At 38.6% G+C, this 27217-nt stretch overlaps 1 protein-coding gene across 4 annotated transcripts in view; it reads right to left on the bottom strand.

Annotated features, from left to right (window-relative positions):
- The window catches only part of ROS1 (ROS proto-oncogene 1, receptor tyrosine kinase), a 105548-nt gene that overhangs the window by 58349 nt on the left and 19982 nt on the right, over positions 1 to 27217 (bottom strand). For all 4 annotated transcript variants that reach the window (XM_014734715.3, XM_070223686.1, XM_023650973.2 and 1 more), the window contains 16 exons: positions 25488 to 25636; positions 24463 to 24601; positions 21788 to 21989; positions 21067 to 21143; positions 19495 to 19617; positions 19147 to 19331; positions 18299 to 18396; positions 15610 to 16106; positions 14011 to 14223; positions 13158 to 13268; positions 11944 to 12122; positions 9864 to 10055; positions 6114 to 6214; positions 1868 to 2082; positions 1384 to 1544; positions 867 to 1011 (listed from right to left, as the gene is read on the bottom strand). In XM_014734715.3, the coding sequence (XP_014590201.2) occupies positions 867 to 1011; positions 1384 to 1544; positions 1868 to 2082; positions 6114 to 6214; positions 9864 to 10055; positions 11944 to 12122; positions 13158 to 13268; positions 14011 to 14223; positions 15610 to 16106; positions 18299 to 18396; positions 19147 to 19331; positions 19495 to 19617; positions 21067 to 21143; positions 21788 to 21989; positions 24463 to 24601; positions 25488 to 25636 (2787 nt within the window). The remainder of the gene's footprint in view (positions 1 to 866; positions 1012 to 1383; positions 1545 to 1867; positions 2083 to 6113; positions 6215 to 9863; positions 10056 to 11943; positions 12123 to 13157; positions 13269 to 14010; positions 14224 to 15609; positions 16107 to 18298; positions 18397 to 19146; positions 19332 to 19494; positions 19618 to 21066; positions 21144 to 21787; positions 21990 to 24462; positions 24602 to 25487; positions 25637 to 27217) is intronic.

Raw genomic sequence — 27217 nt, forward strand, 5'->3', positions numbered from 1 at the left:
AGAATCTTAACAGTAAAAAAAAATGCAATGGTGAATGGATGTCTATGTTTATTGAGCTCTTACCGCCTGCCAGGTCCTGTGCTAGGAAGTTTATATAAATTAAAGCAGTATGATACTCTCATTTGCCAACCGTTGCAAAAATGACTGAATGGAGATTTGGTAAAACTATAGTGAAAAGTCCAGATGAAGCCCCAGCCCTGCCACTTACCAGTTATTTTATGTTGGGCAACCACTGGGCTTCTGATTTCTCATTTGCATAATTCAGATAATGACACCTGTCCTGCCTATCTCAGAGCTGTGTGAGGATCAAATGAAATGATGTTTCTGACACAATGCTAGGTGTGTAATAAATGTTTAATAAAGAAGTGATACATATAAATGTGCTTTATACACTTTAAAGTAACATACACATGTAAAGATATGGTTAGTATCCTTTAAAAAATATATTCCAAAGAAATACATTGAATTTAGACATCAGTTATTCACCTACAGAAGATTCTAAGTTACCATATGTGAGAACATTTCTAGAGAAGCCTGCCTTTCACAAAACTCTCTCTGCTTTTAAATGCCCATTTTCCCTGATGGAGCATTTCACAAATTCCCTGAAACAGGGATTCTGCCTCTTATCTGCCATTACAATCAAGTGAAACAGTCTTTAAGAAATCTTTGAAATATCCTTTTGGAATAAATTACGCAGATTTATTTTAATTGTGTCATTCTAATTTCCAAAAAGTCATTGAAAGGGTATTGAATCTAAAAACATCTATAAAACTGAAACTTATTTTTTAAAATTATTAATTATCCATTTAGATCACGGAAAGCAAGATTCTGTCTTGTAATTTTTTTAGAGATTTCAACCCCTGTACCTGTTTCAGGTGCTTGAAGTGATAGAGATGTTTTGGGGCCCTTTCCCCAGTAGGTATAAGGAGTGACAGAAAGATTAAATAAGGCATAGGGCTCCAGCCCTTCCACAGTGAATACAGGCAAAGGCTGCTGTTCACTAGCCAGGAACTAAAATATAAGCACAAAACATTATTTTCTTAGGGAGAGAATCATACAATCTTTTATTCCTAATTAACTAAAATCTCCAAACTTGGGTTCATGTAAAGTCAAACCTTGCCATTTTAAAAGTGCTAATATTGGTAAGTTCCATGTTATTCCACTTAGACCAGCTAAAGTGGATCTAACATTTCAGTTGTTAACATTAACCACAGATTCTGGCTGTAAACAAAGATTCTCAGGAATAATCTTAATAACCAAACACTACAAGAATAACAAGGGAGATGGGCTTGGCTAAGTGAAGAAAGTAGAAATCAGTGTGGGCAGGAATGATGCGGGTGGTACAGTCTGTTTGAGAAGAAGTTACTAGAACCAACGCCATACCTTAGAAGGAGCACTAAATTCCACACTGTAGAAAATTACTCCCCAATCCACTGCGGGGGGAGCGTTCCACAGGATTTGGAAACTTGAAGCATTTCCTTCAATCCTAAAGGAAGACTCTTGAACAGAATCTGGGATAACCCTAGGGGTAAAGGAAAAGTTCCCTATGGAATAAAAGAAAGAAAAGAGAGAGAAAGAATTTAGGATTATCAATCATGATAGGAAACATGGAAAATCAATAGAAATTCTAATAATTAGTATGAAAATAAAATTTTCCTTTCCTCTAATAGATCCTGAAAATCATCTTGTTCTGAGTGTTTCAGGCTATAAATTTGGGTTAAGAGTAAACTGACTGCAAGCAAACCAACAGAAACTGCTAAAGCCTTATTCCTCTTAAAACATAATTCTTAAGAAAAAATCCCAACCTGAACATTTATTTAATAGAAAGTACAGAGGAGAGAGGATAAGCAGGAATAAAATCTTGTACCTGGCAGAGGCTTGAGGGATGTCTGAATAATTGTGAACTGATTAAATTTGGCTGGTTCCAAAACAGAGACACTAGTTCTCTGACCTATTTCCTGAGCTGTGATGATCCTAAAGCCATTGATCCAGAAGAGTCGGCCACTGTAGTACATCAGTGCATTCTGGGAAATTTCGGAAGTACTCCAGGCTGCAAATTCTGTGATGATGGGATTCCCAACACTGTTAAAACACGACACCAATTAGTGCTTGTGTCTGGAGTGGAGGAAGACTGGTACATTGAGGCACGGAATAGAACGTGTGTTTGTGAGTGGATGTGTTTGCGGACATGAAAACAAAGAAGAAACACTTTGCAACAATAATTGTCATTATTCTTAGTTCCATTTCAAGTGGATTTTTTACATTTTTCCTAAAGTACACCTAAAGAAAATTTTCTAGGGCTTTTCTTATTAATGTGATATTGCAATGGCAAGAGTGTTACACAGATTTTAATAAACACCTGTGATTTTTGCCTCCCTCCTATTCTTGGCTAGTCTTCTTATTTACTTACCATCCATTATTTCAGTCTGTTTGGTCCTTCATTTTACACTATTCGCAACCATCTGCTGCTTCAATGGTACTTAGCAACTTCTACAGCTTAGTCAAAACGGTCCTTTTCAAACCAGGGAATTCAAGTAAACAGACTATTGTTTAAATTGCTTTTAGAGTTTTTCCTCAATGATGGGGAATTTTACAATGATTTTTACTTTAAAAATCTTTTTGGTTGTTTCTAAAATTACTCCAGTTGCCTAGTACTCAATAAAAACTATCTCAGTGATTCTCAGAATTTTGGAGTGGTGGTTTGACTTGATTTTTAATGATGTCTCTAAATCTTTTTAAAGCGTTGACATTCCCCTCTTTAGAAGAGTATAAAGAATGACATTTAAAGTCAAAATAAATACAGGTCTTCAGAATTTTACAATACCTCCTTGCAAAAACTGAAACTGTCTCAGAGGACCATAGCTGGGAGTTGTCAACGTGATAAAGAAGCATGTTCGCTAGTACTATTCCCATAGCCCTTTTTCTAGTAAAACGCTATTTATTCATACCTATTCAATTGTGTAAACAGCATCTGGTTTGTCTTTTGGACTTTCACCCACTTGTCTAATTATACACTTTGTTGTTCCCACTTCTCATTAGAAGTTTCCAGTAACCTTGTGAGAGATATAAAACCAAATTCCAGGTGGAAAGAAGCACGCAGGAGGCACTTGGCCTGAGAAGGCTGGCCCTCTGGGCCAACCACAGACCTGCCGCATCCTACGTCCTGTGAGTGTGCTCACGGCAGTCTTGCTCACAGGGCTGATTGTTGGTTTCAGAATTCCGAGGACAGAAGATTTCCCTGCAGGGTGAGACTGGATATCTCTTAGTTACCACTAGCCTAGATTGCCTCTCATTTCCAGCTGAAGACTCCTCTCCTGTGAAAATCTCCTGGGCTGCCCCGAAAATCTTGACTTCTGGGGTTCAGCACAACCTCCTCATTTTCAGGAAGTGAGTACTTCAGACCCTTCAGTCCTCAGCAACAGGTACAGCTGGATTTAAAACAAAGCTCAGCAAAAAAATCATAAAAACGTAAACCCTTCCATGAAACATGAGATATGTATGGAGGTCAGCTGAGGTTACTCTACTGAGGATTCATTCATTTATTCATTCATTCACTCAAATAATGTTATGTGCCTAGTTCTGTGTTAGCCACTAGGAATATAGTGGTAAATAAGACAAATACAATCTCTGCCCTCATACAATACACAGCCTAACAGAAAAGGCAGGTAATGAGCAAATAACTACACTGTGAATGGCACATAAAAAGACAGGTTGAGGACCAGCCCCAGTGACCTGGTGGTTAAGTTCGGCATGCTCCACTTCGGCGGCCGGGGTTCAGTTCCTGGGCTCAGACCTACCCTACTCTGTTAGCAGCCACCCTGTACTGGAAGCCCACGTACTAAAAAATAAAGGAAGATTGGCATGGATGTTAGCTCAGGGCAAATCTTCCTCAGCAAAAAATAAAAAAAGGAAAGGTATCGTGGGTCCCTTAACAAGGAGACCTAATGCAGTCTGGTCAGAGAAAGCCTCTACATACGTGGCTCACATTGTATTTGTATTGAACAGTGCTGATCTAGACCAAAGGCAAGAAATTTAAAACGTAGGAGAATGAATTTTGATTACATATTAGGAAAAATTTTCTGCTTGCAAGATGGCTCTGGAATCCCTGACTCTATGCACAGATTTTCTTTTTTTTTTTTTTTTTTTTTTTGCTGATGTGATAAACAGGCAAGACTTACTAGGAGCCAAAAAGTGCCTGTCCTTTGTGTAACCTTGCCAAGAGCTGCTGCACTGCATACAAGGAAACATTATTAACCTTGAGATGAGGAAATGTACTTTTAAAGGAGAAATGCCCTTCCTCCACCTACTCAATCCAATGATATTGATCCTCTGGACACTTAAGGATCTGGGCTCTCAAAGAACTCCAGCAAGCCAGCCCTCTGGGATGTACAGACACTGAGAACGGACCATGATCCTTCAGGACACTCATTTTGAACATTGTCTTTATCTCATAGACAGATTCTTTTGGCAATCAGATTGCCAATACACGTATTTCCAGGCAAAGGAACGATTCATTTTCTACGGTTCATAGGTGGGAAACGAGCCAGAGCTGCTTGCCGTAGTTGATATAAAATAATTGATTAATCAAATTTGTTGTGTATGTATTTATATGCATTATATGTTTATATACAAATGTGTATACTGTTTCATAGTTTCTCTGATTAAGAGTTTTTCCATGAACCAACAAAAAAGCATTTTTAAGTCTAAAAGTAATCTTGGCATTGTCTTCACAGAGCAGGGGTTCCTGGCCTTTGTAAGATTAGACTCTTGAACGCCTGATGAAGAGCATGGATCTTCTATTTCAGAGCACTCAAACACATCCTGAAGCCCTCTATGAACTCCCTGGGCGTCCAAGAACCCAATATTAGAAATCTCTGCCCTAGAGCATGACCTTCTGTTTTATTTTAACCTTTTCCTGACCATCTCTCTAATTAACTATGTGACATCAGGCAAATTTATGCACATCTCTGGTCTCAGTTTCCTTATCAATGAGATAAAATGATTTCTAAATTCTCCCTCTAAATATTATTCTCGAACAATTTTATGTCCTATATTTTAATTTGAGATATGTAATTACTGCTGTAAAGTTAAAAACTATTGCCTATTTACACTAAAAATAATAACAAAAATGGATTTTTAGCACAGGTAAAAGTAAAATATATGAAAAAATGAAATTACTTAAGTTAAACATATATCTCCCCCGCCACCCAGTAATTCCATGCCTAGGTATTTATCCAAGAATATGTTTACAAAAAGCCTTGTATACAAATATTTATACAATTTATTCATAGCAACTAAATTTGGGAAGCAATCCATCAAGAGGAGAATGGATAAGTAAACTATGGCATATTCATGCAATGGAATACTACTCAGCAATAAAAGGGTAAAACTAATACACATAACAACATGACTGAATCTCAAAAGATATTATGCCAAGAAAAAGAAGCCAGACACGAAAAGCACATATTTCGGGGGCAGAGGGAATTGATTGGGAAGGGGTACAGGGAAATTTCTGTGATGATGGATATATCTGTCTTAAAAGCATTTATCAAAACTGTTATAATGGAACACTGAAGATCTGAGCATTTCATATTACATATATTATGCCTAATTTTAAAAAGCAAAAGTGTAAAAAGAAGTATAGGAAAAAATACTAGAAAAAAATCTCTGACAATGCTAATATGGAACATGTGGAGATGCCAACAAGAGAAGGTCAGGGGGCTTAGTTTGAGGACATAGATCAAGAAGAAAAATCATATGGTCCCTTCCTCTTCAGTTTTCAGGTGTGACATATAGGATGGTTTCTGTCTTAACTCCATAATGTACACTCGACTTTGTTAAGAAGCAGAAAAACCATCCATTTCCTGGGCTCTTGAGGAGCATCCTCCTCAGCATGTCCACTGCGCTCTCTATACCCATCACAGTATTTACCATAGTCTTCTGTAACTTGTTTTTTACAAATCTATCTTTCCCCACAAGCACAATGCCTGCAACACGGTGGATAATTAGTAAATGTTCATTGAAAGAATGACTTCTCATGCATTATCATTTATAACCAAGGGGCAAGTCATTCTCTTATTCTCAATCAATTGCCTTTGAGGGACGTTACTTACCTCTGCCCCCGAAGAACAGCTGTGTACAGGTGAATACACTGACTGTCTTGAACCAACCAATACAAGAGCCCATCACTGAGGTCTAAAGTTAGAGCAATTACCTAAATAGAAAATAAGGTAAGAAAATGAATCATACATGTTTGAAGGATACCTTAGTGAATAACCTATAGATTTCTTTTTAACATTCTCTTTGGAATAATAAACTCAGTGATTTTTGCCTTTCACTGAATATAAAAATTATGTGAATATGCCTATATAATTTGAATATAAGCACTGGTTTCCCAAAAATGCCCATAAGACAGGAACTATCTGTTATTCACTTTTATACACTTGGCTCCAGTGGTTTTCAAAGTATGATTCTCAGACCAGGAGCATCAGCATCACCTGGGAATTTGTTACAAATATAAATTATCAACCACATTCCAGGTTCTCCGGAATCAGAAACTTTGAGGCACTGTGCCAAGCCTTGCTTAAAGCTAGCCATAACTTTGCACTCTTCAGCCACATAAGCCAATGAATTTAATTGTTGTTTAAATCACTTTTCCTCAAACATTGCTCCACATTGCTGTGGAGTTTTTTTAAAAAAAATCTTGATTTACAGGTTGCATCCTATTAAATTATGATCTCCAGGGATGGAACCCAGTGCCCAGTATGTTTTTAAATTCCCCAGATAATTCCAGTATGCCACCAAGTTTGAAAACCAATGGTCTAAACCATTTTGAATTGTATTTTCTGTTAATTACAACCAAAAACATCCTGATACATTTAAAAAAACATAGGACCCATATGGATAAAAACCCTGTGTTGTAATTGGATAGAGCCATTTGCATATGAGGTCCTATTTCCAGCTGACATCTGAAAACCACCTATGACAACTCTTTTTTTGTCTTCTTGTTACAATCCATATCTTAATTTGGTGTCTAGTTGTCTAGGTGAGGACTGAGGAAAGACTGCTCCTCTTATGCAATAGAGTGCATGAGATAGAAGTTACAGTCCAAGAGGTCTTTTTTGCTTTCTTTGGCTTTATAGGTATTTTTCAAATAAGCTAAGATTGCCAGGAGTCTGCCCACAGGGTAGTGGAGTCTATCTATAGCAGACCTAAAGGCTGAGAGCTGTCATATAGCATTAAAGTTGATTACTACATCTTTACAAGATACAGCAGCGTATAAAAGCGATGAGCCAGTGAAACGTGTCAAGAGAATACCATAAGGTATCCAAGAACTAAAAGTGCCTGTTGACACGTTACCCAAGACCTGCTACAAAGAAAGAATCTTGGGCCACATGACTACGAGAACCTTCAATTGCCATATACACACAGCCTTCTGTCTTCAAGAAAACTCAAGCTACTCCTTTCCCAAAAGGTGAAAAAACTATTCTAGCAATTCCGAGCCTTTTGGGAGTTGAATATGTCCTTGCTTCAGGTTAAAAGAAATGTGTTGATTATTTTTTCAGTGAAAGTGAAATGAGGTTAATTTATAATGAGATGTTTGGTTATTTATAATGAGATGCACTAGAGTTTTCTAAATTCCAGAGTAACTCTATTTTATCTCCTAAAAAAGGAGATTCTGCACCTCCCTTTGTGGGAATACAACTATTCAAACTACAAGTTAATTACAGGTGTAAGGTCATTATTCCATTCCTTTGCATCAGTTATTTGGGCCCATATTTAAAGAGAGTCAGAGGGTGTTCCATAAATCTTTGGTAACCATTGCTACGTCCAGTAACACCCATACTTTGGAAATAATCTCTTTGATCTAAACTAAAACCTTGAAGTTTAATCCTGTGATAAAATGTACTATATACTATACGCCCGACCCATCAGATGTTACAAAAAATGTCTTTTCATTTTAGATGAATCTCTCACTTCATTCTCTCTTTTCATCACACAAATACCATGTCTTTCTATAAAGTATTGGCTGCCTGTAGTTTATCATGCCTTATGATTGCAAAGTATCTTATGACTTCATGATAAATCTGTGAGCGACATATACAGGAATGATAGCAAGATGGAGAGCTTTGCTCAGTGCAAAATGTGTTACCTCCAAAACACCCACTAGCATTAATGCAGGCAGATGGATAAGACATCAAACCCTGGCACCAGAACACAGATTTGCACAAGCAGCAACAGCACTTGCCAGTCTGTAAGAGGATTTGGAGTGGGAATTTAAGGAAAGGTTTATTTCCCCAAATATGCTGAGAAATCCAATAACTTCAGTCATGTACAGAAAAGTCCCAAGGGCCACTCCAGAACCTTCCTGAGTGGAAACATCTCAAACTACCAGATCAGGGCAGTAGGGAGATTACTGAAAAAGACCCCAGGGATGGAGAGGAAGTTACTCTTGAGATAATATTATCTTTAATATGCTTTTATCAAAATGAAAATGCTTTCCCTTAGCATCTGTATTTGAGACATAAAAAATATACTTTCTTTATATTCAGACTCAAGTGGTTCCAAAACAGAATTAAGGGATTTTCATTACTTGACAAGAATGATTAATTTCTGAATACGGTATGTAAATTTCTATTTGTTTTAAATATCTGCATCATAATCACTATGTGCAAAAATTATTATTACCCATATATTCTATGGAATTCACCATCAAGTGACTCAATAATTTGTTTGTTTACAAATGATCTGGTATATCTGCATTATGTATATCTTATCTCTAAAGACAGAAAAAAAAGGATGAAAAGCTTAAGGCATATCCTAGGTAGAAATAGTATGAATGATTTCTTTCTTCTTCATCCTTTTCTGTAATTTCTAAATTTCCTACAATAGACATATATTACCATTATGATCAGAAAAAACAAAATTCAGAAATCTAGGTGGATAGTTAGAGGGTAGCTGAACAGGATCAAGAAAAATCGGTATTATTTCTAGAAGTTGAAGAAGTAACATTTGTTTCATAAATGTTCCTGTATCAGGTATGTTTTTCGGATTGAATTACAATAATAAGCGCTTAACAAATGAGTAGTTACCATGTGCCCAGAACTTCCCACAAATTACTTCATTTAATATTCACAACAGCCCTAAGAAGTGGAACAATTGTTCATAATCCCGTTTTTCAGATAAGGAAACAGACACAGAGAAGCCAAATAATTTGCTTAGGGGTCACACAGTTTTTAGAGTGGTCAGTACCCAAAATTGATTGAAAATAATGAAATACCTAATCCCCACCCAAAAAGAAGCCCTAAAACATCCAATAAAATTCCTGAAGAATATAAAATCAGTCAGAAATTAAAATACTTTTAAGTGTAGGCCCATTCAAGCAAATTATTAAAATCTTCATATTCTACTTTAACTTAATCAATTATGACAGTCAAATAAGACTTAGAGAAATTCTGTTTATACTAAGATCTTGCTGTAACAGTATTTCCTTTCAGATTCTGCCATAACTACTCATAATAAGCAGAAGAGTATTATCATAACTATACAATAGCACTATCTAGTATTATTAAATGATCAGATATTACTTTTATTTTATTATTACTTTTTTTAGGAAGATTAGCCCTGAGCTAACTGCTGCCCATCCCCCTCTTTTTGCTGAGGAAGGCCGGCCCTGAGCTAAGATCCGTGCCCGTCTTCCTCTACTTTATATGTGGGACAACTACCACAGCATGGGGTGCCAAGCAGTGCCATGAATACACCCGGGATCCGAACCAGCAAACCCTCTGCCACCGAAGCAGAACGTGCGCACTTAACAGCTGTGCCACCGGGCCGGCCCCCAGATATTACTTTTATTTTATTACCTTTTTCCCAGAAAACCAAGGCTTTGCCTGTAGTACAAGGGGATTTTCCCCATTTAGCCTGGTGCTCTCAACTGAGTATAGAGTGGTCCAATAGAGATATCCACCAACTGAATCCACCACCATGTCATTCACCAACAGCTTCACATGAGTCACGATGTCTGTGTGTCCTGTCAACACAGACTGTCTTTGTATCTGTGAAACATAAGCATACAGTCAGTTAATGATTTTCTAATGACATCATTATTCCTGAATAGTTTATTGCAATAATTAGTAAATTGCTGCATTCGCCCATTCATTCATTTAACCGCAAATATTTATTGGCACTATCTGCCGGGCAGTGCAGTAAGCCTTGGAAACACAGCACACAGTCATGATACCTGCCCTCAGGGAACTTATCTCTTTTCATGTCTCTAAAGAGAAGAGAGATAAACTTATCTTCAGCTAAAATACTTGCTCTTCCTAATCACACATCCAGACAGTAGAAACACTGCTGAGTAATAGTGAATTTGATTGGGTTCCCAAAGAAGATGTATACATCCTGGTCATTGAGGACACCTGTCCTTGCCCCCATCAGTATATTTCCCTAATATTAGTTACTGCCATTATTGAGTACCTGTTATGTGCCAGGCACTGTACTCTTTTTTTAATCCTTAAAATAATAGCTCTTGTAACCCTCACATTAAGCCTATAAAGGATTTCTATTCCCTATTTTTTCACAAGTGAACTGGGTTCAAAGAAGTTAAGTAATTTTTTCCTAGAGTTAAACGGTTTTTTAAGAGACAAAGCAAATACTTGAAACCAGTTTTATATCCACTTTTCCACTTCCTCCTTCAAAACTATTTTCAAACTAACCCATCTTAGGGAGCATTCTCTCATTAATCCCATCGACGCCATTCTGCCTACATGTCATTGGCACTTATGAATTCAGACTATACCATATTGTTTTACCTCTAAATGCATTGCTTCGTGTGCTGCTTCTATTATTTCATGGACGCATTTTTATCACATCAAAAGAGCAGGGGCAAGTGGTGATGGTTACACAACACTGAACATACTAAAAACCACTGCATTTTACACAGCAAAAAGGTGAATTTTATGGAATGTGAACTATATCTCAATAAAGCTGATTTTTTTTAAAAGAGCTGGGACGCATCTACTATTTACTTTATGTTCCCTACTATGTCTGTTCTCAGCGTTCTAAACACATTGGTAACACAGAAATGATCATTGAATGAATAAATGAATGGACAACAAGTGCCCTCCTGATTAGAAGATGATTTCAGTACCATATTTCTTGACCTGTCAGACCAGGGTTCTCATCATTAACCATCTTTCTCTTCAAAGTGTACCACTACACAGATGCGTAGGATGTCTTCATTTTGCCTCCAGGTCCACTTTCCACCCTACTTTGTGCCCCCGGAGGGCTGACTTCTATGGATTGCATCAAATGGACTCCCTTGTTCTCTGGCTTCCAGTGAGGTTCGGCCAATGGAAGCCCTGGTGGAAGATTGGAGGCCAGGAGGAAAGAGGGAGTGGGGTACTTATTCCCCTAGATCACTCTAGGCCAGACTATACATTTTGACAGTGGCAGAGTTTCATGTCAGCAGCTCCCCTAAAGCTACAACCCTGACCAGGTCCTTCTCCTCCTTCTCCTTTATGCCTGGAGGTAGGAATATCTTCCCACCCTTGCTGACCCAGGGCGTGCTTCACCATCCTTTGCTCATTTTCCTTAGCCCTGTCCACAACTTTGAAAGTAATCCCTTCACTTAGTTTCTTTTAATCATGCCTTTGGAGTGTGTCATTTTCCTCCAGGATAATGACTCATCATTGGTGAAGAATTTAATATATTTATTTTAAGATATTATTGAAAATATATAATGAGCATATCAAATAGTGATATAAAATTTCCTTTACACATAAATGTATTTCAATAAAAAAGTGAGTAGGTTTAGAGACAAATAGTAAATAAAAAGTAACATAGGTGGTACACAAGTATGAAAAAATCATGGAAATGACAGTCAAGTCACCGAAGTGGGTGGGTATTTTTCTAGAACATCCGGAATGCCAAGCTATAACTTACCACATATGTCTTTCCAGCCCAGTAGAGAAAGTGACCCAGCCACTCAAAAGCTAAGGCCCCTGCTCCTGCAATGTTGGGTATGTGATAATTCTCTGAGATATCCGTCCCATTCAGTAGCCACACGTAAACGTCACCCTTCGTGTCGCTGTAGTAGAGGCTGTTGTTATACCAATCCATGTCTCAAAGCAAAGTGAATTGGTAGCAGTTATTTTCTCATGGATGCCATAGTCACGGCGAGTCAACAAATCACACACGCACCTCAATATAATTTTAAGGCATATACAAATATAATATTCGCTAGAACTTCAGGAACCTGTCAGGAATATTTCAGTAATGCTATCCCAAAATCTTAACCCCTGGAACTAGAGAGGGGAACCACTATTCATTGAGCATCTCTTCTTTGCCAAACGTTCCAGGCACTTTTACATATCTCACTTAACTCTTAAAACAAAGCTTCAAAGTAGGAATTATCCCCGTTTCTGACATCGTGAACAAGAGACTCAGTGAGATTATTCTGCCCAAGGTCTGACAGATGAAAAGAGGGAGAACCCAGATGCAAGGTACCTCCACCGCATCATTCCTTCCACTAGTACCACACTACTTCCTAAGTCCAACTCCTATGTTGGTCAGAAGCGCTGCTGTATTTTCAACGACCAAGTAAATAGATCAAATAATTAAATACTTACAGAAGATGCCATGTTCAGACAAGATCACCATTATACTATCCTACAAAGAAGACTTATCTCTATTCTAACGTCTTCTAGGAAAATTACCCATTTGTTAGTTAATAATCCTTGCTGTCATGAAATTCTTTCTTACATTTTATTTAGAACTTCATGCAGCTGTTCTGTTCTCCAGTCTCATAGAAAACTCATAATAAATTACTTACGTATAGCTGTCTTAGTGGAACAGATAAGCTGTTACTATGAGAAGACACTGATAGATTGAGACACATGAGAAGTATATCAAAGCCTTCCTGAAATGGACATAAATCAGTAAATAACCTCATATTTTGTGAAATAATAAATAGCTTTCCTACTTGAGAACAGACATTTTCTTAATTGTATCGCTGATGGTATAGTTCAATCAATATTTTTTCCTTTCGTTATTGACCAAATACTAAAACGCTCAATTTTTTTTGATTTATTGACCAGCTTAGGAAGTCTTATGAGTAGAAACCTGTTATCCAAGTGTACAAAGGACTTGCTGTTTACCTGACACATTTCCTATATCAGAGGACAAGAATTCTCCTGGGCCAAAGCTATTTAATGGTTTACTCCAAAGCCCATCTTCTTTCACAGCCATGATAAATGGTGGTTCTGAAGCTGTTTTGGAAAGAAGAAATGGAAAAAAGAAATCACAGAAAGCACACTTTTTTAGGTACATGCCTTATATCCTAAGATTTCCTTTGTAAAGTAAAAGAATATCAACATTTTGAAAAACACTGTGGAAGGATATGAGTAACTGTATCTGCTTAATAGAATCATCTATCATGTTAAATATACTTTCTGATTTTTTATGCGAATATTTGAAACCGAATGCGAAGAGAAATGTGTGGTGATGTTGCCTCTATAGCAATGTCATGGTCATGGCAGAATTTTTTTTTTTTTTTTTGCTTTGACTATTGGTTGCCCTGATCACATTCAGATAACCCAGAAGCAACTGTGAAACAACAGCAGTATGAATTGTACAGTTATCTTTCCGTTTTCTTTCAGCCAAGGGGATGGAATTCACGGCACCTCAACTTCTCTCACCACAACCTTCAGAGTTCCTTATTATTATGTCTTAATAAACCATGAGAAAGAAGCAAGCCAGGAAGAAGAAGAAAATTAAATTGTTTCCTCAAAAATATCTTGGAAAGTTTAAAATAGCAGGTTAGAAACATAAATTAAATATCACACAGTGCTCTATTTGCTTTCCGAATCTCAGATAATAAACACACACTTAAGAGATCAACGAACCCTCATTCTAATTTCTCTACTACATTGGAGGTGAGGAATTTCAAAGGACATAGAAAGTAAGACCTTTTAGTCAGAATCACTCCCTAAATCAAGAACGTTTTCTCACCTGGCACCAGGGTGGTACCCACCGAGGGCTCTGACCAAGGGCCTGGCCCCGTGGGAGAACTTGCTCTCACAGAAACCTTGTATTTCGTAGCACTCTGCAGCTCGGGTACATTAAGCATGGTCCCACTTACGTTAGAGAAAACATGAGTGATTTCAGGAAAGTCTTGGGTTGATACTTTCACCTCATATGTCCAGTTCTGCCAGGCAGATGGGCCTAATCGGAAGAGTTAAAGAACATCACTCACGGGGATGACGTCAGCAAGGGCACACAGGATCATCAGTAAATTTGTCTACAGCCTCACCTTGAATGGGAGGGTTATTGCGCAGTAATACCTGTTACCCCACTAATCAGGGTTAATCTGACAATATGACTAGGACAGTGTACATTCCTCCCAGGCCGCTCATTTTGCCCCATCGAAGGAGACATCCTTCCCAACAAATCAGAGGACACTGTTCCTCAGTCAAAGCTGTACAATCGGCTGCATGGAACAGTCAGGGATGCTCTATAACAACACCAGGTGTAACCACACTTCTAATAAACAAATGCTTAGTGATGAATCTAATATAATTCCCAGGGTTTGTATAGCACCTTCCTCCTAGAAGCCCAAACAATACCAAAAAAACCCTGCTTGTTCATTTTCAGCCATCTTTGAGATATAGAGCAAACAGGCGTAAATTAACTTAGTCTTAAAGGATAAAATGGCCAATGTTTGCTAAACACTCTAGGGTACCAGGGATTGGCAAACTACAGCCCACAGTCCAGATCTGGCCCACCGCCTGTTTTGTAAAAGAAGTTGTACTGGGACACAGCCAGTTACTCATTTACGTATTATCCATGACTGTTTACACACTACAACAGCAGAGCTGAGTAGCTGTGACAGAGACCACGCGGCCCACAAAGCTGAAAACGTTTACTATCTGCTCCTTCCTTTAGAGAAAAAGTTTGCCTATCTCTGTGCTGGATACTGTTCTCAGTGCTCTACTTATGCATCTTAACTTAATCTGTATGACAACCCCATAGAAAAATATAATTAATATTTCCATTGCCCAGTGGTGGGAATGGATGCACAGAGTGGTTAAGTAACTTGCCTAGGGCCACTCTGCTAATAAATGGCAAGACTAGCCTTTGAATCCAGGCAGGCTGGCCCCAGAGCCCACCTGCTTGCCCACCACACACAATGCCTCTCCAGAGATGGACATACAAGTTCACAGAGTTTCAGGGAGTTGCTCAAATTCATGCAATATCTCCATGGACACAAAATCTCAACCCCAGCACTCTATGTCCCTGGCTAATATATTCACTCAGACTAGAATAACAGTGCCTGGCTCCTAGTAGACACCCAAGAAATGTTCAAACCGTTCTGTTGGGATAGACATGGGAAATATAGAGATCCTCCCAATGTAAAAGCAATAAATGCAGAACAAAGATATAAACAGTTGGTTCTGGGGTTTTGTGGGGTTTTTTTGGAGCTAAGTAGCATTTCTGGGTGATCACTGAATAATCGTACATGGGCTTTCAAAATTAAGTTGCAATATCAAGTAGTTCAAGCTTTCCCCTCCTTCCAGCGAAGTCAGTAACCAGGGAGGAGAGGGCACTCACTGGCTCCTATGGCGAGGGCAGGAGGTTTCCACTGAACCAGGGCCTGGTGGGAGCCAAAGAGCACTGAGAGCTGCTGCGGGCGGCCGGGCAGGGGGTGCGGCTGAGTGTAGGAGCCAAAGATGACCAAGTTACCGAACCCAAACTCTTCTATGTGACTCAGGTCACATCCCACGATGAACTCATTAAAAGACAGAAGGTCCTGTTGGAAAACGGCCTTGCCATCTGTGACAAGGAAGTCATTGTTTTCACAAGCAAAGCTCTTCACATCAGCAAAGGGGACATGAGGTAGGACAAGATGGGAAGCAGAGCCATCCAGAAATGTTGACATGAAGCCTTTGGCGGTGTCATTGAAGTAAATGATTCGCTTGGAGTGTGGCTTTACTACAAAGTCCTTTAATGTGCAACTCTCCACAATATGCATGGCTTCTGAGTGGCGACCAGATGGCACAGGGAGATCTACTCTATAAATGCCATCTCTCAGGAGATAAAAGACATACCTGACAGGAAAAAAAGAAGCCTGTGTGACTCAGTGCAAGGGTGGATGAGTAACCTCCTCAGCCACTGCTTTATCCTGTTGGGCAATAAGAACCACATACCTCTAGAGTCAGTAAGTACGGGGTTTCCCAAGGTACAAAAGGGTAAAGATATTTCCTAAGGATATGCTCTACTCATTTAAGTTAGACGTTGGAACATTGGTAAATTTCAGCCTCATTTATAATGCTTAGTCTCCTAATTATTATACATGGCTTTTTAAGGAATCACAAAGTTTAAGAACAGAAAGATTCTTTAAAGACTTTCTAATGGAGTCTACTCTTAAAAGAGAGCATATCACATAAAAATTACATGGCTGAACACGTTATTTATTATAAAACACTTTTCTCCAAAATACGCAAATTCTTAACTCTAAGTCTGTCAATAAATTTTCCCTTGTATTGTGAATGATAAAACGGAAGAAAGCAAAAACATTAAAACATTTACTGTTTTTAAACCTCATAGTCACTATTTTGCTATAACTACCTAGCAAAACTACTTTGCATTTGTAGTAGACTAAGCTTTTTTAAGTAGAATTTACAAGTGAGCGAGGCAACAAGGCTGCCATTTTACAAATCATGAAGAAATACCTGACAAGTGACCAAAACAGCAGGGAAGGGCCACCCAGCAATCAGGAGAAAGGAGCCAATGGACGAATTTTGAAAAAGCACCTAATTTGGAGCCCAGTGTTTGCTTCAATTTCCTTATCTACAAAATCGGGATACTGAAAGTATCTACTTTATAGGGTTGAACAAGGATTAAATGAATTACTGGAATTAATGCACTTAGAAGCATATGTTAAGTGTTCGATAACTATTAATTATTATTATCATTTCTAGTCCCGTTTCAAAATCTAAGCACAAATCAATTTTATCCTCACAGAAAAAAGAGCCACCCAAGACCTCACTGAGATGCACTTTGAGTGACCGACTTAGTGGGTGGAGTTCATTATCTTCAGAATGAGTCATTTTATGTCATTGCCAGCAACAAAGTTATATTTCACAGGATCTTAGACTTTTATAAATGGGGAAAACAAGATCCAGAGAGTCCAAAGGGCTTGCCCTACATCACAGGGTTTTTTAAAAAGTATTTTATAATTCAGTTGTTCATTCAAACCTAAGACATTAAAATAAAAACCTAGTATAAATGAATATGAATAGAAAAGCTTCATTTTAAATCAATAATGAGAAATCTTTTTTCAAGAAGATCAGTTAGTGAAAAATAAAAGGTTATGGGCTGTATTTTTTTCATTCAAAACGAAAACAACTTTATTCCTACAGAAAAGAAAAAAGTTTAATCTCACAAACATTGGCCTTGCTTATTATTTACTAACCTGTTATTATCTGGTCATATATAAGAAATAATAACTCCAAAATAACTTTCTAGTTTTCATCCTTTGCTTTTGTGTGCATTTGGAGATCACAAAATATATTCACAGAGAATACCTCATTTCATCCTCAAAATAACCCAATTGGGTATTATTGTCTTCCCAATACAGATGGACGAAACAAAGGTCACGGACACGAAGTTATTTGCTCCAGGTCCTAGTGCAATTAGCAGCACAACTGAGCTAAAATGTGTCCATTTCATTTGTGGCAAGGGAAAAAATACTGATTCGTAATGGAAAATTTTTACTTATTGTCAACCATCAATTCCTAGGTGGTTGCTGGCAGCGTTCTCACTAAACCAGCCTCTTGAAAGTTGTGAGAATCAGACCAGAGATATGAACTGCTGCTGAATTGTTCAGGAAAAGAAAGCGTGCAATGAAAGGAGAAAGCAGGCTAGAGGGGTTCTTACAGGGAGCATTGAGGGGGCAAGGAGACCCTGAGTCATTTGTCATAGTGACAAATCCAGGACTAGAACCCAGGTCTCCAGGTCCCAGACAAGGGGTCTTTCCCATCTACCCATATTTCACAGTGAAATACTAAACTACTTAACTAGAGAAGCTGTTTGAAACCAACTTTGAAAGAAAGTTGGATCGGGTTTGAAAGAATTTCCTCTTGGCTCCATAGAATGAAAACTTTTCCTGGATTTAATTAAATTTGAAATAAGATACATAGACGGGCTCATCTGGTGCTATAATGCTTCATTAGCAAGCAAGCTTCCCAAAGATTCTTGCCAATGGAAGAGAATTCATATTTACAAAGCTAACACTTACCCATTGTAGGAATCAGCCACAATTTTTTGAGGTGCAATAATTGAGGGAGGAGTAATTTCCTCAATGTTTGAGCAGTTCTCTAAATCACAGACACATACCTAGAGAATCAAAAATACATCAGTAGGATTAGTGTCTGTCTATATTAAATTTGGCCAACAAGTGTCTCTTGAGCATCTGTTCTGGGCTTCTAATTGTGCTACTCACTGAGCACTTTGCAAAAACATAAAAAAGCTCTTAGAAGTCAGTTTGATTTCTTATATCCTAATGAGTTTACATCTTATTATCATCAATGAAATACAAGTAACTATTTTCCTGGATATGGAGGCACTCGACTATTTTAAATATTTAAGCTGTATCCACGCTTATGGGTTTCCAGCCGTAGTGATTGCCATAAGCCTGTCCCTTTCAGAGAAGGAAATTTGAAACAGATTAAGACTGTCTTCTCAAAGATTTCAGTAATATTTTATTCTCGGAGACCTACCAATGACCCCTGGTCATTATGTAATTTCAAATGCCTGCAGCTGACTTTGATCATGACCGGCAGTCTTATCTTGTGATAATACAGGCACCACCGATATCTTACGCAAGGTGAATTAAGCTTAGTATAAACTCATGGGTCTGAAAAACCTCAAATAAAGATGATTTAATGGTAGGTCAGGACTAGTACTACGTATAGTCTAGAATCACCTATAGACCAGGTCTATGATTCCTTGTTAGTGTCTAAAATATAGTAAATATGCAGCAAGTATTTATGGAATGAAAGAAAGAATTGTGTTTACTTGTAAATATGCCAAGATATGCATATGAGTATCAGTATCTAGTTATTCACTTTAAATTCTCAGACTAACCTGTTCGCCCATGATGAAATACATTCTCTGATAAAGCCAATCTATGGAGATGGAAGAAATTAACCCTGAACCTCCATAAAAAATTCTCAGGTCGGAGACATCAGACATGTTGGCGGCCTTCTTCACCCATATGCGAGTTCCTTCAGAGAAATAAACAACTTGCTCGTGGACATGAACTGATATTCCTAGAAGAGCCATGCAAATACATGTGTGTTATCATATAACAACCAGACAAAAAACTTACAGGAAAGAGAATTTACTTCTTTAATTTTTAACAAAGAGATTAAAATGGAAGTCAATCTGGATCTTTCTTTTTACTAAGGAAACATTCTTTTCTATTATACTGACCTGTAATGTTATGGTGCGTAGCACCTGAGTGAAGGCAATGTGCTTCATCTACCAAGTGTTTCAAAGATCTCTTTCGTAGAGAAGTTTTTCTGGATAAAAAGAGCCACTGTTCCTCTTCTTGAACTAAAACAGCAGCACAATTTACAGATAGACCCACCATATGCACATTGACACGAGAAAGATCCATACCACCCTTCAAAGCAAGGGGACTAGCACATGAAAGAGGCTGGCAAGCTTTTCTCTGAAGGCACTGGGGCATTTCGTCACACTATTCTATGATTGGGGTAGGAAGTAGAGTGTCAATCAAGTAAGATTTATGTATATGTGCCCCTGAATGCCCTCAAAATATCGCATGGGGTATCACGGTTCTCAACAGCCTTGCCCCAATAGGAGCTCAGCTCATTATCCTCAGCTATGAGAAATTGACTGCTTGGTGGAGGTGGTCCAGCCCAGGCCAGAGTGGGTTGTTACAAACACACATACAGATAGACATTGGTAGTCTCTGTTTCATCTTCAATTATCTCTTCCTTTGAGGCAGGAGAAAAGTCCCCTAGAGGAAATTTGAGGACTGCAGAACTCTGCCTAATGTTCTGTTCCATCGGGGATTGAGGCCGTGTGTGCTCATGAACACTTTTAGGGCAATTAATAAATGTTATGCAATAATCACAGTAACAAAAACCTTAAGCCTCATCTATATTTAACTCGCCCTTTGGATGCTTCTTGCATAACAAAAATACCTCTCCTTTCCTAGAGTCTAGTAACAGCCAAAAAAAACTAAAGGCTCGTGATAGATAACATTCCATACCCACTGGCTTGTGAGGGTAAGGGGCAGTGAAATCAGCAAATGGGGTTCTAGTGAAAATAGAAAGGAGAGTCTGAAAATTCGGAATCTTTGGATACTATTCAAACTCTTTTACTAGTCTCCCCAAAATATTTTGGTGCTTCTTAGAAAGCATTTTCATTTATTATTTTGCCCACATAGGCATCACGCAGTAAGTACTCAGTCTCTCAAGGCAGTCATTAAAATGCCAAAGCCAAAAATATGGTACTTACAGAATAATAACAAAAGTTAATTTGGTAGATTGAATATTCAAAATGGTAAAATGTAAATTATTAAGTCCAGATATATTTAAATACCTTAAGGATACTGGAAGAAAAAGATATCTGATATGTATTAAAAGATGATGCATAATATAAAATGGGAGTTAGGGTAGAAAGGTTATATGGTCCCCTGAGTGTGTAAATGTGAGTCATAATCACTAGTGATTTCAACTGAAACCAAGCATTTGCTTGAGGCTATATTTTTTAAGTCACTAAATTGTTTTGTTCTAATTTTTAAATTCCTAAATCCTAACGTGAAAACTTTCAATGTAACAACTTAACTTCTATTTGTCAAATACTAGGACTCACTTATAATTGAAATCTTACGAAGTATCCAAAGGACAATGTTCATTTGGGCAGAAGAGGTAGATTCTTGAGGAATACCAGATGACCCAGGACCTCTATGATCCGAACCCACCCTTGCCACCCCCTCAGCTCCCGTGAAACAGAAGGAGCATCCTTGGGCTGTACCTGCTGGGGATGAAGTGGTAATATTAGCTTCTGCTTCCGGCCCCTCACCAACTTCATTTACTGCTGTAATAAAAAACCTATTCCAAAAACAATTTGGAGAGATGTGTTTCACATGGCATGGTGTGAACATGAGATAAAAATAGAAGGAGTAATAATGTTTCTATTTAAAGGACAATATGGCATTGCACGTATCTAGTTACTTGGTGCCGCTGCTCAGCACTAAAACGACCATCAATCACATCCTTGTTTGTATTCCCCATAGAAGAGTTCAGGGTCATGGAGGTCAAAAGCTGAACTCTGCTATCTGCATGACCCCTATTCCCACCCTAATTTAAAGAGGTCTTAGTAAATGCTAGAAAAGCTAACAATAATAAAATAATCCCCCTAACGGTTAAAAAAAAATACCATTAACAGAATTTCACCTCCTTACTTTTTTCATGTTTAAATGAAGAAATGGTATTCATGGTGTTTATGATGTCTTTGTTAGCCCATATTTATAAGGATCCTCTGAATGGAAAAGAAATACTTGAGAATGTTTTTACTTAGGATGGTGTAATCTAATAAACATAAAACTTGAGGAAAACCTCAATCACTTCAAACCCACAGCACAAAGTCAATGGGACTTCTCAAAATACATTTAAACTATTCTTTAGCCATATTTCTTAGTTATCATGCCTGCGGCCATGCAGGTTATGTTATCTTTGCCCCACTTAACTCTTACCTGTAGGTGGTATTTGGCAGAGTGGAGTAAAACTGGAAACTGGTTCTCTGTGTCCCTGAATCTAATTTTTTATTTTTGCTAATCAGTCTTAAATTATAACCCAAAATAGGTCCACCTGGGAACTGAGGTGGAGCCCAACTGACTTCCACAGTGTCGGGACTGGAGCTCTCAATATTTCTAATGAGAGGAGCAGTTTCAGGAACTGGAAGAGATAATGGAGACATAATGAGTGGAAAAGTGACAAGGGAAAATATAAATAGGATAGGAGAAAAGTCTCGTTCTTTGAAAACTTAGCATAATTGAAATATTTTTATTAATATTCAAAGTAAGTGATAGGGAGAAGGCAGTGAGATATCTACCAGCTGCAATTCTTAATCCCTAAATAACACCAGTTAGCTACTTCTCTAAGGGACTCTTTTGAATGTTATTTTCCTCACTTCTAATTTGTGAAATAAAATTCAACGTGGAAGAATACAAATAGGATAAACGTTCTAGAAAAAAGTTGTTAAAAATCTCTAGGGACCTAAATGAGTTGAAACGTGGGATGGAACCAGCTTAGAAAGGAGAAGAGAATTGGTAACAAGGCTGGAGTCAATGATTCACAGGAGCTGAAAGGAGGACGTCCTGGGGCATTTCACTCCCTAGAGTGCTGTGGCCTGAGCAGTTCCAGCTAAAGATATGGGTTCAGATAAGCCTGAATCAGAACAATCTGCTTCACCTGTGTTGGCATCAGTTCTGCAGACCCAGACTATACCTTCCTTCCCCCAGCTCCCAAGGTCCCCTGGAAGCCAGGTTAACTGTGCCTGTGTGTTAGCAGCTCTTCTCTTGCAAAGCATTACAGGAGCATGTATCAATTAATTAAGCGTTCACTCATAGACTTTAGGAGCTACCTAAGTGGCAAAGAACAGAAAGGAAAACAAATGATCGAACAGCCTGTCTACCACTCATGTCTCCACCTACTTTTCATACCTCCCATTCCCTGAAACTTCACTCTTTCACGTCCTATTTCCATAGAAAGACATACTTTGATGTCACTTTGCTCTTGAGTAGACTTCTCTCCCTGGGAACACTTTGGCAAATGCTCTGCATCACCCCTGATTCGTTAGACTTGGAAGAAATTACAGTTCAACTCTTACACCGGATGAGTTTTTTAAAGGCCTCTTAATTGATCTCTCAGCCTTTGTCTGATACAATTCCTCCCAACTCTCAGACTAGTCTTTGGCAAATACAAACATTATTGCATCACTCCTCTGCTCCATGCACTCAGTCACCTTGGTGAACAGGGAAGTAGGAGTCGTCTTCTACTGAATTCGAATCAGGATCTCAAAAACCCTAACTCATTAGGGTCAATGCCCAGACAGGATCTGCTCCACTTCAAGCAAGTTAGATGCCACCTACATGGCGAGCTGTGGTTATTGTCCAAATCTCTCCCTCAAAAATCCTCCATGAAAGGCTGGTCAGGTTAGGCAAGGTATTTGCCTAATAACCATTCCACATGGTAAAGAAATTATCTTTGTAAGGGTCCCAATTAAAAGGCAATAATACCATCTAAAATCATATGTATTTCCCATAGCTAAAAGAGAACAGCAACGAGGCAATGGAACACAAAACGTACTTTATAAGTTTGAGGTGACTAGAAAAGTGAGAAAGAATTGAAGCATGAGATACCATCCATGGAATGGACACCCAGTACAGAGTCTAGAACACCCGGAGGGTATGTGGGCTTGTACATCCAAGAGAAACGCCCAGAAATGCAAAGCAAAAGCTACCTTCCTCATTACTTTGATTTGACTAGCCATGGGCCTTAGACCGTGATATCTCTCCAGCACGGAAAATGTTCCAGCACTGTTGGAGTACAGGAGGCATTGCTTTGAACAAAGAAGGATCCATGTATTCTACTCTGATCTGGAACATTTCAAACATGGCCCTAGGCCAGTGTCTGACCCGAGGTTGTAAGGATGGCCAGGGAATAATCTGCAGAGGTGACCTCACATACCCTAAATCTGATAATCAAGAAGAGGGCACTATTCAGAGAATGGGGAAACGCCCCAACCAACCTAGGTCCAAGGCCTATGTCAATCTGAGGGTCTCTGCACACAGCTGAATCTCCAGAACTGAGAGGTGGGGACAGCTAACATCTGGCTTGGAATAAGTCCTCCCAGGTCCCCTCAACTAACTCCAAGTTTGGGAGCACCAGAAACTCTTCCTGAGTGTCTGCCTCCCTAAAAGGCTCTAGGCCTGAATCCTTTTCCTGGTATGGATGTCACATCTCCAAAGGAAGAAATCAGAAAATGCTCCAATACATGTACTGTACTTTGTACTCATCTCTGATAAGATGTTAAAATGTTATAATAACCTTCCAGCTGGTCTCTCTACCCTTTTACTTCCCAATCTCTCATTCCCTCAATCCATTCTACGCATAGTTGCCAAAATTATCTTTTTAAGGAGCATGTGAAGCAATTACTCCTCTGGTTTAAAACCTTCCATAACACTTAGCTGCTTCTTGAGGCTTATTCTGACCACCTTATTTAATACTGTGACCTGACTCTCCCCTCCTCCACTCGCCATTTCCAAGACCCTAAAGGCCAGACCTCCCTCAAAATGTTCCTTTTATCATAACACACAGCACTTTTCTTTAATGCATCAACTAACGAAGGAATGTGTGCACGCCGTACCTCCGGAAGGATGAGTCCTGTAAGTGGGGCTTGGGGGTGAATACAGTTGCAGCTGGGCTGTGAAGATCCAAACCACTCGAAAAACATATTCAGTGAAGGGATGGAGGGGCTCTACCATGTATGAGAGTTCAGACACAGCCTGGATCAACGAGAGATCAAGCGTCAGCATTTGTCGACTCACCACCATACAGTGTGACTCAAGAGCACGGAGTAGTTTGCAGAAGATGGATGGCCTTTCGGATATGGGGTGACCCAAGGCCTGCCAGACCAGATGGAGTGGAGGCTGGAGCTTAGAACCGAGCCATCCAGAACATCAGTCTGCATAACTCACACAGAAATGCTTTCCTGCTTCAAAATTGCAAAATTATGGATTCAATTATTTGGCATTTACCTCAGGCTTCACTTTAATTTGTCTATAAAATATACTTGGTATCCTGGGACTATTTTTCTCTGAACTTGCTCATGCTTTCCTAAAAGGGCAGCCCTGGATGCCCTCCCTGGCCTAGTTAGAATCATTTTAAATGGGCTGGGCTGGGCTGGGCTGGGCTGGCCCTGTGACTCATCAAGCCATGGCGAGGCAGCGTCCCACATAGCAGAGCCAGAAGGACCTGCAACTAGAATACACAGCTGTGTCCTGGGGAGTCGGGAGAAGAAGAAAGAGAAAAAAAGAAGATTGGCAAAAGATGTTAGCTGAGGTGCCAATCTTTAAAAGAAATAAATAAATACATACATACATACATAAATGGGATGAGCAGACAATGACCAATAATATGAGTAGTTGGCTATGTGATGCTGTGCTGAAGGAATAATACATATGTCCAATAATATATTCCCATCAGAAATAAAAGGTTGAGCATTAACATGTTACAGAGTAGCGGAGATTAAAGTTCATCTAATCCAGCCATTCATTTTACGCTTGAATCTTCTCTAGAACGTCTTTATACCTATAATCATATGTAGAAACTTGGCACTTTTAAGAACTTGAAAAAAAGCCTGTGTTTAGGTACATGGGCAGCTTTTCATACCTCTGTGTAAGTCCAGCTTCCAGGAAGTTGTGCATATTTCCACTGAATGATGTATTTTACCCCAGAGATGTTGGCAGATTTCCATCGTAATGTCACACCATGGCTTCCAATGGAAGAAGCAAAGGGTGCAGTGGGGAAGTCTGCGTTTTCTGGGAAGAAAACAAGATTTCATTCACCATGCACCCCGTCTGTCCAGGCAGGAGAGAAGGCGCCTGTTTTATCTAGTGCACTTAGCATTCTCTTGCTACCACTCCATCTTGCCACAATACCAACAATACTTGAACAATGACTGATGCACATATTCAACTGGTTTATGTTTTTAAATCAGTCAGTCAGTCTGGCAGTGTTTTCTCCCCAAAGAACTCACTGTTATCGCTAAGATAGTCCTTTTTTTATAGGCTAGCAAGATGGAGTGTTCTGAGACAGTCTAGTTTTCTCCTGCAATACCACCTCTGTACCGGCGAGGACACGGGTGCCAAGGGCATGTCTGAGGCACAGCAGAACCTCCATTGCCTGAGGACAAGTATTTCGAGACATTTTTGAAATTTTGCACCATAATTCTGCTGTTATTGCCCATCTTGTCAATTATTTTTTTTTGTTTGAGTAATTGTACTCCAAAGAATTCTAAAGTCAGCTGTTTTGTATTGCAAAATATTTCATGAGTTCTAAACACTAGCAACATTACAATTAGCGGCACATGCCCATTGATGCTACTTCCCAGGTTCTGTATGACGGGCTAGAATTCTGAATGGTATGTACTACTGGGATAAATTATTTTACCTTACTTTTTTTATTTTCCAAAATTGTGACTAATTTAATGCTTCAGCTTTCTTTTTTTCCTCAATTTTTTATTGTGGTAAGATATACACAATATAAAATTTACTAGCTTAACCATTTTTAAGCATACAGCTCAGTACTATTGAGTACATTTAGAATGTGCAACCATCACCACCATCTATCTCCAGAACTCTTTTCATCTTGCAAAACTGAAAGTCTACTAATTAAACAATAATTCCTCATCTCTCCCCCACCCCGAAGCCCCTGGCAATCACCATTCCATTTTCCATCCCTATAATTTTGACTACACTAAATACCTCACATAAGTGGAATCAAATAGCTTTTGTCTTTTTGTGACTGGCTCATTTCAGTTAGCAAACGTCCTTAATGTTCATCAATGTTGTAGCACATGTCAGAATTTCCCTCCTTTTTAAGGCTGAATAACATTCCATTGAACGTATATATCTCATTTTGCTTATCCATTCATCCATAAATGTACACTTGGTTTGCTTCCGTGTTTTAGCTATTCTGAATTCAATATGGGTGCATAACATGAGTGTACAAATATCTCTTCAAGACCTTGCTTTCAGTTCTCTTTAGTATGTACCCAAAAGTGAAATTGCTGCACCGTATGGTAATCTATCTTTAATTTTTTGAGGAACCATCATACTGTTTTCCACAGTGGCTATACCATTTCACATTCCCACCATCAATCCACAGGGTTCCAATTTCTACACATCCTCATCAACACTTTACTTTTCTATTTTTTTTTAGGGTTGCTATCTTAATTGGTGTGAGGTGGAATTTCATTGTAGTTTTGATTTGCATTTCCCTAATGATTAGTGATGTTGAACATCTTTGCATGTGCTTATTGGCCATTTGTATATCTTCTTTGGAGAAATGTATATTCAAATCCTTAACCCATTTTTGATTTGGATTGTTTGGTTTTCTTC

This window comes from Equus caballus, chromosome 10, assembly GCF_041296265.1.
Source record: "Equus caballus isolate H_3958 breed thoroughbred chromosome 10, TB-T2T, whole genome shotgun sequence".
Lineage (NCBI taxonomy): Eukaryota > Metazoa > Chordata > Mammalia > Perissodactyla > Equidae > Equus > Equus caballus.